At 31.2% G+C, this 19,385-nt stretch overlaps 2 protein-coding genes across 4 annotated transcripts in view; one reads left to right on the forward strand and one right to left on the reverse strand.

The window, feature by feature from the left end:
- LOC122524869 (octopamine receptor 2-like) overlaps positions 1-12,026 on the forward strand; it is an 86,972-nt gene extending 74,946 nt beyond the window's left edge. For all 3 annotated transcript variants that reach the window (XM_043647357.1, XM_043647358.1, XM_043647359.1), the window contains exons 5-7: positions 993-1,443; positions 10,553-11,076; positions 11,242-12,026. In XM_043647357.1, the coding sequence (XP_043503292.1) occupies positions 993-1,443; positions 10,553-11,076; positions 11,242-11,783 (1,517 nt within the window). In that variant the 3' untranslated portion in view covers positions 11,784-12,026. The remainder of the gene's footprint in view (positions 1-992; positions 1,444-10,552; positions 11,077-11,241) is intronic.
- LOC122524868 (26S proteasome non-ATPase regulatory subunit 1) overlaps positions 1-19,385 on the reverse strand; it is a 62,204-nt gene that overhangs the window by 11,705 nt on the left and 31,114 nt on the right. The window lies entirely within an intron of this gene.

Raw genomic sequence — 19,385 nt, forward strand, 5'->3', positions numbered from 1 at the left:
ACCAATCGTTCCATGTACATATATCCACATATTAATAATATCACATAAACAATGTTTGTGTTAATGCGCTATTTTCGTATAATGAAAATTTCCCCCCCCCCGGGAACACGATAAATACTTCACACATTATAGATAATCATATCGGAAACTAATCGACCGTTCGAAATTCAACGATAATGAACGACCGTTTTGAATACTTCAGGATCATTCTGAAAATGATCAAGTTTAATATAATATTATTCAAACGAGAGACAGTATTTTCTTGAATGATTAATTATCATGTTTTAATTTCGAAATATTTCCAACGAATATAGTTATTTAATTTAATCGTAGACGAAGTTAGTTAATAGATAGAGGAATTAAATCGGTAATTAGGCTGCTTAGAAACACTGAAGCATATTTTGTAGGAAAGCAAAGAGTATTTTGTTTTGAAAAGGCAGAACTAGCACACACCAACGAAATTCTGCATCATTCACTGGAAGAGTCTCGCGAAACTCCTGAGGGAAGAGAGAGAGAGAGAGAGATTCCTTTGTCCAAGGATAATATCGAATTTGCGTTGTTCGGGATACGTTTTTGCAATGCCTTTATATAAACATACTCGTTATTCATTGCATTGTGTAAAAGCCAATTGAAATGAAAGAGTAGGAATATATGTTATATTTCACTATCTCTGTATGAATAAACGATAGACGTTCTTCTCTATGAAGAATGATTAAATCATTTTCCCCTCTTTAAAAAATTATTTAGAAATTTAAATATAAGTCAGACAAATTAGTAAGATTGGAATATTAGTGCATAGGTTATTCAAATATCAAATAAAAAATATTGATATTATTCATTGAAATTTAAACTATTAAAGAAAATTCCAACATTACTTATTGACCGACCCACTAAAACGAGTTGCGGTATCCGAGATAAACATAAAAAAAAGAAAAGATAATTATTTGTAAGTAAATATGAAAAGTGTAAGAATTCCAAAATTGTGTTCACAGGTCTGGAGAGGCGTGGAACGTGGAAGAGATTTCTACTGCATAAAAATTCAGCCGGAAGTGGTGGTACTCCTCAGCATACTTCTGGTACATCTACCGACACAGAACTCACAACCCTCGACAATCACGAATTATGGCTTCCTGAAAGCGACCCACCACCATCGGCGATGTCGGCACTTCACGCTTTCGGTGCTGAAATGTTAAAATTATCCAGAGGATTGGAAGGTATAGCCAGTCCCTTAACTCAAACTCCAATTAGGATGGGCAGATCATCAACCTCGGGTGTTCATCATTCTTCAGGTGGTATTCAACAACTACAACAACATCAACAACAAAAACAACGACAGCAACATCAACATCATAAACATAATCATCATCATCATCATCATCATCATCATCAGCTTCATCAGCAACACCATCAGCAACAACAACATCGATCCAGCTTTCGAGACGGGTAATGATGCTATTTTGTATTTTTTTTCTCTTATCTTTCATATTTTTCCTTTTTATATATGTATATCTGTTGACCGTATAAGTGTGAGAGTTGTGTGTTTAACGTACATACATGCATATATGTGTATACACACATATATATACATTATTTCCGAGATATTTCGAATCCCAAAGTTGGAGTCAATGTTAAAAACAGAAGTTCTTACAGTCAGCAGAAAATCTCTCGTTGATGAAAATTCTGTCGCGAGCAGCGAACTAACGAAGAGCCAACGAGGGAGAAATTTACAATTAGAAACGAACCTGACAACACACACTGAAAATTTTGCAAAGAGATCTCTCTCTTTCTCTTTCAGTACTTTCAGAAATGTACGGAATGAATCGATGATTGAAAAGAAGAAGAAGAAAGACAAAGGTAAATAATGAAAAGGAAGATGAAATTTCAAAGAAAAATATCAAAGTATTGTTAGGAAAAAATCAGTATATGATGACCTTTACGATGGAATATCGATGGAGAGTTTGGATTTCATTTTCGAATTATTTTCACTATAGTACAGGGGCAGGAGGAGAGGGGAATAATGATGTATATTGACAAAGGAAACACGAGAGAAGGAACTATTATGATGCAATGCTTTACTCTTTCCCGATATAACCACGCATCCGTGTCTGTGGTGAGATGGAATATCGTTCCTTTTACAGATTATGTGCCAACCTATTCCTCAGTGCATCCGTTATTCGACTAACCGTGTATTGGTACGTGCGCGAGTGTGTGTATACACATACATGTGATTGTGCACATTGATCAAATCTAATCGATGCAACACATCAAACGTGAATATCTTCTTACGAAAAAGTGCAAACGTTACGAGAAACATAAATTTATCGATATGCTTGGTATCATAGAAATGTTTATATTGAACAATATAGAAGATAATATTTATTATTAATTAATAAAAATTCAAAATAAATAAATTAATTAAATAAGTGAAAAAGTAATTCTTTTGTAGGAGAATTATATGTATACCTAATAAATACGAAATTGTATGAAAACTATCAAAGAACTCGAGGTGGGAGGAGGAAGATGAACTCGAAGACGAGTTTACGAGTAAATATTTGCGATCGTGTTTTAAACCGTATTTATCGATATACAGCTAAGAAGAATTTTAGATCATAAAAGTATATCTTTAGATTGAGTTTGTATAAATCCTGGATTCGGAATAAGAAGAGAAAGAAATAGACGAAGGTATTTTTCGCAATAGATTTCGATCGATCGAATAGAATATTACGTTAAACGATTTTTGTTTAGTTTATTTTTAGTTATTTCTATAGGACATATTTACGAGGATATAGAATATGTTGAGAAAAAAACTACGTTTGTGTGTAATTCAAACGATTTCTTTTAGAGCTAGACGGCAAAGAGAAATCATAGCGAATAATTGTTGCCGCCTGAGTTATCATGAAAATATTCTCGATTTGTTTGTAGTTTATCAGTTAACACAACGAGAGTCAAAATTTATGTAGGTGTGTATATGTTGAATTTGCGTCATTTCATAAATGCAAGAACCGTCGACTGCTCCTGTGCGGTCAGAATACGTCAGTTCGAGTTATTATTCACTTTTGTTACAAACGAATTTAATCTTGTCCGTGTCTACTCTTTAAAATGACTTCCACTCTGGACGAAAATGTGCCGAAATCGGAAGATTTTTAATCTCGTTAACTCATGTACAAATTATTATTTTTTTTTTTAATTTTTTTTTTAATTCAATATATGTATAAACGCTCGTTAAGTAAATTTTATAGAGAGAAATACGCAAATGTAAATTTCGCATTAGTACGAAAACGAGCCGAAACCTGAAGATTTTTCAATCTCGTTAATTCGTCAATCAAAATTTGTATATATTTCAATATTTTAAAAAATATATTAGAAAAATATTTGAACGATTGTTAGGTACGTGTTATAGAAAAGAATTAGAACATTTTTCAACGTTAGAGTATTTTCTCGGTTCTATATATCGACTGATTTATGAGATTTTAGTCGAAACTAGCGTGCAGGAAAGAAGCGAAGCATCGGATATTCCAGTCCAAGCCTTCTCTTCATCATCCACTGAGCTGGTTTGTTTCCTACATAGGAAAGAGAAGGGGGAGGGGCAAGAAAGAAAGAGAAAGAAATAAAAAGAAAGAAAAAGATAGAAAGATCGAACGGTACTCGAGATTGGCTATTCGTTATCGTTCGTAGATTCATCTAGCTCGACAGGAAGAGTAATATACGATGTAAAACGATAAGAAAAAAAAATAATTAAATTTAAACCTCCTTTAATTAATAAAAAGATTTCGTATAGGTGATTACAAAAAATGAAAAAACTAAAAATTCCAGTAAATTTCTTTTTTTTTTTTTTTACGAATAGAACTTCGAGTACTTTTACAGTATGCAGTATGATTCGTGTAACTTTTATATCTCAAATAACTTTGTAAATATGCGTCTAATGAAAATTTGCTAATTACAATAGTTGCATAGCGTAGGGCAAATGATGATGCATCAATTTTTCTCATTAGTGGACAAATTCCAGAACTTTGATCAATTTTATTTCTTTTAATAGAATCATTCATTAGTTTTTCATCTATCAATATAATATTAAATTTAAAAAAACAAACTAATGAGATAATTTACGATAGAAAAAAAAAAAAAAAAGGAATAAAGTTGACTACGAATATATCAACACCCTTTTACACACAAAAAAAACTGATAAGCCATCATATCTTCCTCTTGAAATCATACAAACTTTATATTTAAATAATTGCTTATTAAACGCATGATTTTTAACAATTATTTAAGGTGTGCAAGTTACTTGAATCATTTTGTAGAATAATCGTTATCTTAAACAAACAAAAATGTATATCAAAATAATACCGTTCAATTTACTTTAGAGTTAATACTTTTCCTATTTTTTATTTTATTGTCTAAATGTACGTAATCGTACCTTACGAAAGAGCATAAGTTATTCTTGAAAACTATCGCGGAAAAGGTTAAAAGTTTTTGTTAAGGAAAGCAATGTTGGGATCGTTAAACGTAATAGGAGTCATTAGGACGAAACTGTTAAAAAAATAAAAACTACTCTTTTACGCAGAAACTTGCGTAGAATTAATCGTCGTCGATGGAGTCCATAAATTTGGAACGATACATTCGTCGTCGTTGTCGTTTTCGAATGAAACTTCAGTTTCTAAACGTAAAGTCACCTCGAGAATTCTATCTATCTTTCTCTCTCTTTCCCCTCACCTAGGTAAAGTGCGAATACTTCATTAGCACGGATTGTTTCTACCTTCTCGACGATTAAGATTTCATTGAATTCATCAACTTAGTCGCGTACTTGTCTCTCTCTTTATTTTCTATCTATATATATGTACAGGGTGACCCATTTTAATCGGGAAAGTTCAATATTTTCCCTTATTCATGGTTTTATAAAATAATTTAATAGCTTTTTTTTTCTTCTCTTGAGATATAAACAGAGAACTTTTTATTTATTTATAAAGAACTATAAAGTGGATCGATTAATTTAATAAAAAGTGTATAATCTTATTTAAAAAGAAACATTGTGATATATAAATAGGATAATTTTTTTTTTATACAAAACTACAAACTCGATTGATTAATTTAATAAAAAATATATTGAATTTAAAAAACTATTGATCTTCTCGAAATCGTGCGCAAATTATTACTTTGAAAAGAAAAAAAAGAAAAAGAAAAAGATATTTATTTTAACTTTCCAGGGTGTTCCTTGTTTTAAATATTAAAACCATAAATAACGGAGAGATAAGAAAGAGTTCCTATTGAAATGGCTTACCCTGTATATAAATATCGTCTTTTCATGAACGTAGAAAAGCGATTTCAAGAAATTCCTCGATTTTTCAAAAAACAATTTGCACCCTCTGTTTCAAGAGAATGGTTACTCGAATTTTATTTCTCTATCTGTCTGTTTATTTCTTTCTCTCTCTCTTACTATTTTTCTTTTTACTTCGAACGATAAAACGACGTCAAAGAAGTATGATCAAAACGTTTTGTGCGAATCAATTCCATTTTCGCTTGATTCGGCAATTTTCTTTCGATCAAAGTTACGACCTAATTCGTGAAAGTTGATCCTAATCCATAATAATATATTTCATGGATGAAAACGGAAACGAGGAAAGATTTTCTCTCTGTCGGATAAGAAAATAAAAATAAAAGAAAAAGATTTGATTGGGATAAAGCAAAGAAAATCGAAAAATCTTTTTCGTCAAATTTCTTTGATCGAAAAATGAAAGATCATTCCTTTTCTGGATGAAAGGGTTATTGATTGAAAAAAGGTTTAAGGTACAGAGAAGGATAATAGTTGTTCGCTCGTTAAATTTGAAAAGGTTGATGGACTTCTACGAGGAAAATCGTAACGCAACACGCCTTACCACCACTTTTCAGAAAGAATGTTGTTTTTCTTTTTATCAGCTCCCGTTCTTGGGGGAAAAACTTTTCACTAAATATTTTCTTTCATTTCGCATTCATTTCGCAAAGTATTTCGAAAGGAGATAGCGAGGAAGGAAACCTTTTGAGAATATATAAAATAAAATTATAATATATATGTATATATATACCAACACTATCCAAGTAGAAAACTCATCTATTTATCATTTTCTCGTTTCGCCAAAAATATCTTCTGGCAAAACTTAAATGCTTTCACATCTCTCATCCTTTCGTATTAGTTATAATGTCAAAAAACGTTTTAAATTATAAATTATAGTAGAAGTAATAAGTTGAAATTGAATAAATTTAATTGGAGGTTAAGAAACCTTAAGGAAGGAATAATAATACTAGAAAAGGCACTATAGATATTCATTTTCGGTAGAGAGAGAGAGAGAGAGAGAAAGAGAGAGAAGAAAGAAGAGTGAAAAAAAAAGATAGAAAGACGTTTCTTTGAGAAGAGAATTTCGTATCGATCCCAATGAAAGGAGACAAGTTCCCATTGTTGAAGTAAGTACCATTGCATACATCTGTTGTATTAAATCCTTCGAACTTGGTGCGAGTGCAAAGCCGAGATTTGCAATTTTCAATACTTTTCGAATAGCTCATTTTTTTTCCTTTCTTCCTTTTTCTTTTATACTTCAATGTTGGAAAAGTAATCGGTGAAATACAAAATCGAAAATGTATTGAAATGTTTTCACGATAAAAGCCTATCTTGTTATTTTATTAGTATTATTTTTTTTTTAATAATCCAATAAAAATATTCCAAAAAATTCAAATAAATATTTTCGAATAAAATAAATAATATTATGACAAGAAAAATCATTGTATCATTTAATTTAAAATAGTAGAATCAGTATCGATTCGTAGTTCGTAATGATTCGATAATCTTCGAGTGTTATTTCCTATTCGTATAAAGTTAAATTTCCAACATCTGGTGTGCAAGTCAATGCGTTAAAAAGAGAAAGAAAGAAAGAGAGAGAGAGGGTTCGTGGAGCACCTAATTTCGTGTGGCACGTGATTCCGGGTAAGCGTTCGCAGCTTAAAGTTGCAATTAGCTGAAACTAGCGAGTGGGTTCTCTCGAGTAGGAGTTCTGGGTTAGCATTATCGAATGTGGGTAGATTCGTATGAGTTACTGGCTGCGATAATTCAACCAAGTAAAAGAGAAAGAAGGAAAGGACTTAATAGATGAGAAAGAGAGAAATAGTTGAACTTGTGTATTAGGGTAAAAGTATAGTACTTTCTCTTTTTCATAACGAACCCACCAGAGAGGTGGTATCCATTTAAACGAGAGCAAGGAACGATTTATCGAACTGGACGTGTTCTCGATTTCGTCTTGAAAGGAAAAATTGGCAAGCGACCACTTCCCATCTCTATCTGTCACGACTCGAACTTCCCTTAAATTCATCTTTTTTCTATCTTACTTTTATATTTTATTTCTTCATTCTCTCTTTTTATAACGATTTAAACATAGAAGATAGTTAATGAATGTGTGTGTGTGTGTGTGTGTGTGTGTGTGTGTGTGAGAGAGAGAGAGAAATAGTACACGTAGTTAATCATGAAAAGACACCTTCTTATCCTTTAACGACCCTCGAACACGAAAATCATACGTTAGTGAAACTTTGTCTCAACTTGATCCTTAACTCTTCATTGCAAACTCGTCTAAGTGGTTGATTCTTGCGATCGAAATGATTGAAATTTTGTTAGAAAAGATGAAATAATGGATAATAGTAAGATATCGATGAAAATGTATTAAATCATTAACAAGGGTAAGACTCGATTGACATAGAAACGCGTTTAGAGACACGAGCTAAGTGCACATTCCTTTATTAAACAGTTTCATATATATATATATATGTATAGGGAGAAAGAGGGAGAGAAGTTTACTTAAGTGCGACCACGAGGTGAACGAGACTCCTCTCTTCCCTGGAGTCCGTTTTGCACTTTGAATGCCAGTAGCTAAGTGCAATCCACTTTGAGACCGCGTCACCGCAACATATATAACGGTATCCTGGTTTCCCACTATCATCCGACATTTTCACACTTTTCGCGAGAATTCTACCGAAAAGCCTGAGGGTGATTACACACACATATAAACACACATAGATATATATATTTATTTATATGTACACAATGTCTATCTATATTTGTACGTATATAAAAGTCTAAAAGACGTTTTTAACGGAAAACACAAAAATCAACTTTCTTTTCTACGTTTAATAGAAAAGTATTTTAGAAATTACAAATAAACGTGTCTACTATTATTTATTTTGTTCCAAATTAAATTATGATCAATTGAAATTTCTATAACAGAATTAGCGTTGCTATTATAAATATTTTGTAAAATAATTAAATGGTATATGATATGATTATTTTATTCAGTATAAATATATTAAAAACTTTTGAAATAATATTGTCTAGATAAATAGCAATTAAAAGTTTGTTTGCATATTTCAATGGAAAAATATCGCAAAAGTTAGATGAAAAAGATACAAATTGGTAACTATTACCATTGTTATTTTACCTGACTTTCTTTCTTTCACAATGGATTATTTTCATTTATAATTCTCAAAGAAAACAGAAACTTCAGGTTCGATTCTTGGTATTCTTTGCAACAAGATTCCTTCGTTAACATCACGAATGTCTGCCTATTACTTCGCCTTTGAGAAAGGAAACAGAAATGCATTGGGGTTGTATTTAAGTAGATGCTACGTCATTTGCTCTCTACGTACGTAGATACTCGAGTTTTAAATGCTTTCTTGGGAAATTAATTACAATGGATAAGAAAAACGACTAGAGTGTTAGTAAAATTAAACTGTCACGATTTCACGAATTTATCGGTGGTCAATAAATAGCGCTAGTATTTTATATTAAAATAAATAACAGGGGGATAATCATAGTTTTTTAATAGTTTCTATTTTATTTTTTATATGATTTTATTGAAAAGTGATGTAATATTTTATTGAATTGAAAATTTTCAGTGTTAAATATTTTAATAAATAATGATAGTAGTTTTTGTTTTCTGTTAAAAAATTCGTTATTAATTATTAGCTAATCCACTATTAGATACAAACACCTACTCGAATCGATATTCGATTTCGAAAATATCACGAAACGTATAGCTTATAAAACTTTGAGACAGAAGATCTAACCGATTGTCTCACGGTAATTGTTGAAGAAAAAAAAACAATGGAGTAAGGATAGAGTTCTAGTTTTCTAAAATATTTCTTACTCCACTTACGTAACTCTCCTTGCTAGTTTCACTTTTTATGATAGAATCGTGAAAATATTTTCTCTGGACGATACTTTTCTTTCAATTTCCTTTGAAAACAATGAAACTGCATTAAATTCAATTTAATATTATATTTCTTTTCCCTAATGCTACTTAGAATTTCGAATTAACTTTATATAAACCTAAAAGGAATTTTTTAAACTTTGCTAAATAAATAAAAATGTACTATCCTGCAAATTTAAATTTTTTATTGATTAATATAAAATGTTATGCTTGAAATCAATAATTTAATGAGATTAGAAAATTGTAGCAAGAAAAAACTAAAAAAAGAAAAAAAAGAAAAACATAATGAAAAAAAACAACAAATAGCACTCACGGACTATTTCATATTTGTTCAAAATTTTGTACATGTATGGGATAATACAGTCAAAATTGGGTTATAAAGTGTAAAGTATTCGATTATTGTTTAGAAAAATTCCGGAATTTTTCTAAAATGTGTCGTTTGCAGGATTTGCGAAAGTTACAACAGAGTGCTCGTTGAGTAATGTTCACTCGTAATATAAAGGTTGGATTGAAGAGACTACAGGGAAATAGAAATTGTCAATGACAAAACTATAGATTGATCGATATGATCGATCTATCGAACGATGGAAAGATCTGTAGATCAATTTCGCGTTCGCTCGTTTCCTTGCTTGCTTGCTTCTTTCTAAATACGGTATTAAAAGGGAATTTTATGATGCTTCACTATTGATGCTTTCGCTTAACGTAAAAATGCATCATCGACGTGTCGCATCGAGAAATCGATAGGGAATGTCCACACCGATGGATATATGTCAAGAACGCCCGATGCAGCTGGCTTTTTAACGCACTTCTCTCTCCCTCTCTTACTCTCTTCTTTTTCTAAAGTATTTCCTATGTAAAAACAAATACTTTTTCAAAGATCTTCGCTAGCTCGTATTTTTTAGCAGAAATTCACACATTCGAGATAAAAAAAAAAAAGAAGATAAGTACGGGAGTGTTTGTTTTGTCATTTAATTTATGTAATCCTAATGGTGATTTCGATGCTAAAGTGAAACAAAAAATACCTATCTAAGAGAGTGGCTTTTTATTTTTAAAATGAAATCAAAATATACTATTTGTTTCTTTTCTTTTTAAACTTTGAAATCAGCAACGAGTCATTAGATTTTAAAGTGAATATATAACAAAGGAATGTTCAAACGAATCATTTTTTTCTTACTAAACCGAAAAAATTGGATTGTAGAGGATAAAAAAAGAAAAAAGAAAAATCGAAGTTCATAAAATGTCTTTTCAATGTTTTTCTTGGAAACTATTTTTATATCCGACTATTTGTTCGAACTAAAGAACAGAATATATCATTTCTTTTATTATAACAGCAGCGGGGATAGCGGAGGAAGTAGTGGATCGGGTTCAAGGACGAGTTTATCAATGGGTCAAGATGATTTAAGTTCACCGATTCCTTGGAAACATAGGCGTAGAGCATCGACTTATAACGAGGCACACCTTCAACGAGCTGATTCGATCTCACCTAAGATGCCTCGGAAAAGATCATTCAGTTTTAACGAGCAAACGACGTTTAGACGATCCTCCTCGTCGAGAAAAAGCTCGGCGAACGAGGATAACGCCAAATCGAGGAAATCTTCAGACAAATCGGATAATGAAATAACGACGATACTCGTGCCACCACCTTGCACTTGTCCATATTTCGGAGAATCTTCGAAAAAACAAGCTCCACAGTCTACCGAAGTTGTAAATGTATCGAGCGACACCATGAAGCCTATTTCTGAAAGGACACTCGAGGTGAATCTTCTTGGAAGGAAGAATAGTGGGAGAATCAACGAAATAGTACCATCTAATTCGGTTGTTATTTGGAGGGGTGCAAGACGTGGTTCTAGTTTAGGTAAATTTCAAATTCTTAAAGTTATTATATAATAAATATAATAATATAAATATAAAGTTATAATAAAATAAATATAAGTATTAAACAATTTTCATTATAATTATATTAATTCTACGATCATCATTTTGTAACTATAAACTATATTAGAAATTTCTTTACCGACAGGTAGCACAAGGACTCAATTGGCGTGTTCCAGAGCAACCCCATTAAAAAGAGCCGCAACAATGCGCGCGCGTAACGGCGCAACGGCAACAGCAACAACATCATCGAGTACATTAGCAACAGGCATAGCAAGTAGTACGTCATCGAAACAAACTGGGAATGTGTCATCCCCTTGTCTTTTGAGATATCCCGGTGGTGTTCGTAGTCATCATTCCAGAACGAGTAGCGTCGTATCAAGGAATAGTTCGAGACATGGTAGGATAATAAAACTCGAACAAAAAGCTACTAAAGTACTCGGAATAGTATTCTTCACGTTCGTTATATTATGGGCGCCATTTTTTATCTTGAATTTAGTACCAGCCGTTTGTCCAGATTGCGAGAGACAAATCGGCCATAATTTATTTGATTTTGCTACGTGGCTCGGTTATGCCAGTTCTATGGTCAATCCTATATTTTACACTATTTTTAATAAGGTATTCAGGCAGACATTCAAAAAGGTACTCCTCTGCAGATACAGGAATCAACCTTGGAGACCATCTAGGTAGGCACTCGGCCCCGGGAGACCGGGGTCTGCCGTTACCAGGCTTTAACGTCCATTTACTTACTTTCCAAGAGATTGGGCTTGATAATAGGAAGAGTATTCTCCGAGGTCGAACCCAAAGATGTCGATGAAACTCTTATTCTTTCTTTCTATATATCTCTCTTATTTTCTTTCTTTTTTCATCGATTTTTTTCTATATATACATCTCTTTTTATCACACAGATACCTTATCACGTCTTTCAACAATATCCAGACACGTCGGAAATTAATCGAGAGATCTTCAATCGAGAATCAAAGATAAAGACATTTTTTTTCTTTCTATTTCTCTTGGAAAGAATCATAATTGTTTCTATGTAACATTTAAGCGATGTTTCTTCCATAGTTAAGGATCGATACTTCATGGAATTTAAATATGAAAATGCGTGTTTATGTGTACGCGAATGCGCGCGCCTGTCTTTTGAGCAATAATTCGAATTTAATTTGATTTTTCTTTTTTTTTTTTGAGATTAGGAAATATTATATTAGAAAATAGTTGATATGAATAAAAGATCGTTAGAACGGTTTTTTTGTCGTGTTCGTTTTTGATCATATTTTAATACATTACGCGTCACGTTAAAGTAATTCTTCTACGTGAAAATATGATTACATAAATCATTTTCTATACGCAATAGGATGCACTTTGACGCAAAATCGTTGGGTGATATGCCGGAAGGCGTACTAAATCAATTTTAATAGATCGTTAAAAGGATCCTTGATCCTCGAGTAAATAGATTTTGATGATGGCTCGTAAACAAAAGTTGAGACCTGATTGTTGATAGTTTGTTAATCGTTGCTGATGTCTTTTGAATATGCGCCGCGAGTTCTTGTCTCTTGTACCTAGTTTATAATGTGTTTCAAAATTACTAGCCCTTATTTACAAATTTTACTGGGAACATTTAATTAAATACATTTTCGTAATCAAATTGTGGCCGAAAAAAATGAACACTTGAAACAATTCATTTTAAATATTATAAATAATTACATTTATTACAATATCTGCGAACAATTGCGAGGATAAATGAACAAAAAAAATAATTTTACTAACTAATTCTTCTTTCATATTAAAAAAGTCGATTTAATGTTACCTCAAATATAAAAATAAAAACATCAACTTAAGTCATATCGTAAGATCAACATATCTAGAATATATTGAAAACATTTCGAATATCATTTTATTACGAAAAAATATTTAATTACGTGTCTTTAAGTATTAACATAAAATTATAAATAGTTATTCTGAAGCAGTTTGTATATAGAACTATGACTATGATAAATCAAGACACGTGTTATCTTTCTCATTCCTACTTTCTTATCGAAGTACATATTTACGTTTTGAACGAATATTGGCAATAGCAAAGCAAGATTAGTTGCCAGAAGATTTCAAGTAAAAGAAGAGAAAAGCAATTTTCTTAGACTTTCCGGTGGGAAATCTTATATTCTCCTAGATGACTTTCTTCTTGATTAAAATACTAAAATCCCAGGTATGATGGAAATTGGGAAATCCAGTGAAGGAATGAGTCACGCATTTACGCGTGTTGCGATCAAAATTTAAAGTGAGCAAACGTGTGTCTTCGAGAACAATGCTGAGAAAGCTTCGGATAATTTTTAATGCTAGCAAAAAATTTTCAAAATTTTTACTTGCTAAAAGACAAAAGTTTTACTTGGAAACGTTTCGTAACAGTTTATTATTTTACAATTTCTTTTTAATTAGAAATTAAATTGCTTTAGACGAATTTTTTATTGCTCAATAATACACTAACTAAACATAATTCGATTAAGAAATATTTATGCATGCATACATGTGTCGGTAATTATGCCTGTTGATAGTTAAAAAATAAAAAAAAAATGATGTTATGATTTAATTTGTAATAAAAATAAATTGAAAAATATAAAATAAAATAAATACTAAAATCAATTAAAAAAAAATTTTTCTTTTCAAAAATATAATACTCTCATAATTATCGACACAAATATGGAATAAAGCGCGAACAATCTGTCGTATTTTAAGGGACTGTGTAAAATAATATTCAGATTATTAGATTTCGAAGATGACGACTGGAAGTTTTACGATGAGACTTGAAAAAAAAGATCGATTGATCTAATTAACGTCCTTGCAAACGAAAGACCAAATATTTTCATTAATAAAATGGAATTATTTGCATATGTAAATAAATATAAATATTAATATAAATATAAATAGATTTAAAGCATATGTTTAATGGCGCTCGTTAAATAAAAATATCGTGAAGTTGCGCGATCGTTTCGTAGAAATAAGAAAATTATTGTTACAGAAGAGAATTAATATTAATTTAAAATAATTAATTAATAATATCTAATAACGTAAAATAATAATATAATAGTAATAATAATAATAATAATAATAATAATAATAATAATAATATATACCTAATATATATGGCAACGCAAGTGAGATTTTTCAATATTATCGTACATTCCGATTTACGTCAGTTAACATCAACGAACTTTCAAAAGAAAAGGAAAAAAGTAAAACAAAAAAAGAAAATAAAACAAAAATATGATGAAGAATAATAATAAGAAGACGTAGGATTCGATTTATATTTGATGTAATAGATTTACGATCGAAACTTACTCTTTTAAAAGTTAAATTATTAAGGCCAAAATGAACATGTAAGACCTCTAAATATTCGTAAAGTGCGATCGATGAGTTATATCGTATCGTAAGATAAATAAATCCTAGATAATATGCATCGAGATTGCTTGGAAAGGTTCACGAAAAAAAGAAAAAAGAAGAAAAATAAAACTGGTCCCTGGAATATCAAAATCGATTGCTCGAACGTATACCAACGAGAGAGAAAGAAAAGAGAAAAAAAGAGAGAGAGAGGAAAAAAGATATTCAAGAGACAAAAATTGATTTCAATTCTCCAAACCTTATCGCCCACAGTTTTCGAATAAGATCACGTTTGGAGAATCGTCTGCTATAAATTAAAATTATTTCACGCTAATCTATTTGAATTCTGTGTATTTTTTTAAATGTTCATTGATAAAACAAAAACTCAGCTATTTCGATCGTAATAGATGTTAGCAAATTATGTAACTTTTCAAATTGCGTAGTGAAATATAACACGAATTTTCGGATTGTAGAGTATCTAAATATATATATATATACATATATTTGTATATGATAAGTTTACATATCTGTCAACGACTAAATGTGTCGCGGTAGAGAAAACTAGATAATTTGATGGAGCAGAGAGAGAAATAGAAGAGAAGAGAGAGAGAGAGAGAAAGAGAGAAATACACATATATGTACGTGTATGTGTTTGTGTGCCGAACGAGTTTGTTATTAAATACGATTTTCCGATTGATAAGCCAGTAACCTTTTGACCTGCAGAGTTAAATTTATTTTCTTTTTATCATTCGTACGATAATAAATATTAGAAAATAATAAAATATGGGTATAAACGTGCATACATGTTTCATACGTACAAAATATTTTACGTTTCTTCAAAGTTTTTTCTTATCGAAGGTTCCTACTTTTCAACGATCTCGGATAAAAGTGACAACTGACAACTTACGAACCCCACAGCCCTTCTCCATTTCTCTCTCTCTCTTTCTCTCTCTTTTTCTCTCGAATTTCACATATTTCGTGGTAGAACATCCAATATTTTCCTAAGCTTACTTTCTCCCTTTTTTTCTTTTTCTTTCAATCTCCGAAGCTGCTATGATTTCTCGAATTCATACGAATAGGATTCCAACCAAAAAATGTAAGGAAAATCTTAGTTATTTCGACGAATGTAATTGTTAAAACGTTTGTTTAAAAGTAAAAGAGCTTCTTTTTGTTATTACAGACAGAAATTTTTGTTTCAAGTTTAATTACTAATCCTTATTCTTATAAATTTTTTGTTAAACACTTTGAAATTTGAAAACGGAACATATTTTACGTAGAAAATACATATAACGTAGCTACTGGGTTCTTTTTATAAAACGTTACAAAAAGGAAGTAAAATGAGTAAGAGAGGAAGAGTTATAATGCATAAATTAATTTCAAGAAATCAATTTTGTGGCTTCTTATCTATTATCTGATCAGCAGATCGTATGTAATTACGTGCAAATCGAGTCTGCATACTGACTTATCGGATCATAGGATCAACTGCATCCGATTAACGTCTTATTGTAGTATATGTATTTATGAGAAGAATACATTTCTGTGAGATGATTAATCGTTTCTAAAAGAATAAGATAATTACGTTACAAAAGACCAATTAATAAGACAATTTTAATGATGGTAATCGCAGTCAAAATTTGTCTCTCTATCTTTGTTTCTTTCACTTTCCCTCTTTTCGTATCACACGAATTGAGATTAATCGATGCCTGGAGTGGTACAATCCATGTATGTAGGAATACCGATAATCCTGACGTTTCACCAAGCAGAATGAAATTAATTATTCCATCCATTAACGCATGGTCGGTGACCGACTTCCGTACTCGACTCGCAGAATAATTTCGCACGACGAAATTTCGATGAATCTGAACTATTATCAACAAGGGGTGTGAAATGTCAGAGACAATGTTTTCACACTTTCAAATGTACTTTGAAAAATCCTTAACACTTCGATAACCACGAATGTCGTTTGGTTACTGTTATTATTTCTCGCTTTTTAAAATCTAATTCGTATTTTTTCATTCATTTTTAAATCTTTCACAATATAATCATGATACTACACTTTTTAATTATTATTTAATCTTTTATTTATTTTATCAAATATTTATTATCTAAATATTTTTCTTTAAACACATTCGCGATGGCATGTAACACCGGTGGTACATTAACTATTATCATGTCATAGAATTTTGGTCAGTGCTGCCAGACGGGACAAAATACGAAAACACTGTCCCACGGCGGAGATACTAAATTAAGGCCCCATTGCGAACGTGTTTATATTACAAAATTTCATACTAAAATGAAAGCAATTGTGGTCATCATCAAAATGTTAGGATTTATTTTTCATTATTTCATATGAATGAAATCTCTCTCTCTGTCTGTCTTACTTTCTTTCTATTTCTTTCAACGTTTAATCGAAGATAAGCGTTAACTCGTGGAAACACATTTCTCAGAGAACGAGAAAGGAAGAAGGACGTGATCCTATCTCCCATTTCCGGAATTATTAATGGCGAAAGTGGTCGAAATAAGAAGAAAACCCGTCCCTCAAACAGATAACGAGAAAGTTGATAAGGATGATCGAATGTACAACCGAGAGAACTGTCGCGGATGTTGAATCTACTGATAATTTTAGTTCTCCGCTATTTTATCGTTCTTTGCACCATTTATCGTCCTTGAAACATTCAACGATGACCTCTTCTCGAGATGAATGGTAATTAATCAATTAATGGTTATTAAATGAATAAAAAAGAAAAAAAAATGAAAAAAGGAAAAATGAAAGAAAAAATATGCTTGTTTATTAATCGATTATTAAAAGTCGAGAGTCGCTCATAACTAATTCGTCCTGTATCTGAATCTTTTTATCGTGCGACTTGCGACCTAAACCGAGGGGACAAAGTACGCTTAAAATAAAGATAAGTTATAAAACAAAGTTATAATCTCGGTTTAAGAAACAGAAAGGTATAAAGGAAAAAAAGGAAAAAAAAAGATGTGAACGAGAATATGAAGAACGTTTAACACTAGATTGCCTAAGCAAGTCATTTTGACTGCTTTTGTATTTCAATTAAAAAAATAATTATTTAAATAAGGACACAGCTTCTTATAATTTTGTGACTTTTTCTACAACATATAAATGGGTTAATTAATCATTGTTGTTGCCACCCCCTCCTTCTCTTTTGGTATTTATATGTGTGTTATACCTATATTGCCGAAAAGCAGTCATTTTGACTGCTTGGAAAAGACCAGTTCGTAACTGGTTCATAACTAAGTTTTTTATGGTCAGTCAAGTGGGGTCCCGAATTTTTCAGAAGAACTGTGTCCCAAAATAATTTCAAGCAAATTCTACGATTTATTTGTTTTGACAAACGGACTGAAAGAAGTACACGCATCCGAACAAATAAATTTGCCTTGGTTTCAGAAATATAGGACAAGTTTATTGAAAACAGTCAAGCTTGCTATCAACCAGGGCAAACCATAACAGTTGACGAACAATTATCTCGAACAAAAGCTTGGTGCAAGTTTATAAAATATGCCTAATAAACCGAATAAATTTGGCATCAAATTCTGGCTTGCATCAGACGTTACTAGAAAGTACGTGTTGAATGGTTTTTCTTACTTGGGGAAAGATGAACAACGATCATCGTCAATTCTTCTAAGCGAATACGTTGTTCTGAAACTTGTCGAACCATATACAGGCTGTGGAAGAAGTGTCACGACCGACAACTTTTTTACGAGCATGTCACTAGCGACGAAATTATTGGACAAAAAAACTACATTAGTTGAAACTATTAGAGGAAATAAAAGAGAATTACCCAAAGCAGCCAAACAATCGAAGGATAACATGCCTCGTTTTTCCACTCTCCTATATAGATCAGAAAATTGTGTCCTTACAATATATAAAAGCAAACCGAACAAGAGTAGCTGTTCTAAGTTCCAGGCATAAATTTGTTAAAATTGATAAAAGTAATAGAAAAATGTTATCAGATTCTATTCAGTCTTATAATAAAACAAAATTTGGAGTTGATATAACGGATCAAATGGCCAGAAAATATACGGTGAAATCTAGTTCTTGTAGATGGCCCCTCCAAATATTTTTTAACATTTTATATTGGCTGCAATAAATGCTTGGATCCTTTATAAAGAAGTGACCGGAATACAAATTGAACGAAAACAGTTCCTGTTTCAATTAGCAGAACAGCTTTCCGCCGATTACACAACTGAAAGAGAAAAACATTCATCACAACAGGAAGACCAACAAGTATCAACTGCAACATCTTCAAATACAACAGATTCTACCAAACGAAAAATTTGTCAAATACGACTTTGCCACAATAACAAAACAAATAATATTTGTCAAAAATGTAAAAAGTATATTTGCGGAAGATGTACATCAAAGAAGATTGGCACTTTTATTTGCTTAAAATGTCCAGATAATGCATAAATTATTTTTTTTCGAACTGAAATACATTTTTTTCATTGTTAATACTTATTAATAACTTGTTATATGACTGTTAGTGATATAAAATATATTAAAAATTACTGTTAAACAAATTACTTTGCGCATTAGTTATTTTTTCACAATGCAGTCATTTTGACTGCTTTCAGGCAATATAGGTATATACTAAGCTCCCGTCTTTCTAGTGTTAAGTAAACAACGTGGAAAGATCGTTAAACATTTTACGTATAAAAACCAAGTATGAAATAATAAAAAATTTGTGAAAGAATAATAAAAAGCGAGAAAAGGCAAGGGTACTTTTTCATTTCATAAACGTATCTAATACTTTCTCGTTTTTCTGCATACATACATACATTTAAGATTTTTCTACGATCGTTTTTATTATTTCTTATTAAAACGAAAAAAATAACAAAGACGATAAGTTTGAAAGCCTAAATATATACAGTGACTCACGAAAGTATTTGAACAGT

This window comes from Polistes fuscatus, unplaced genomic scaffold (genome assembly GCF_010416935.1).
Source record: "Polistes fuscatus isolate 324 unplaced genomic scaffold, CU_Pfus_HIC Scaffold8, whole genome shotgun sequence".
Lineage (NCBI taxonomy): Eukaryota > Metazoa > Arthropoda > Insecta > Hymenoptera > Vespidae > Polistes > Polistes fuscatus.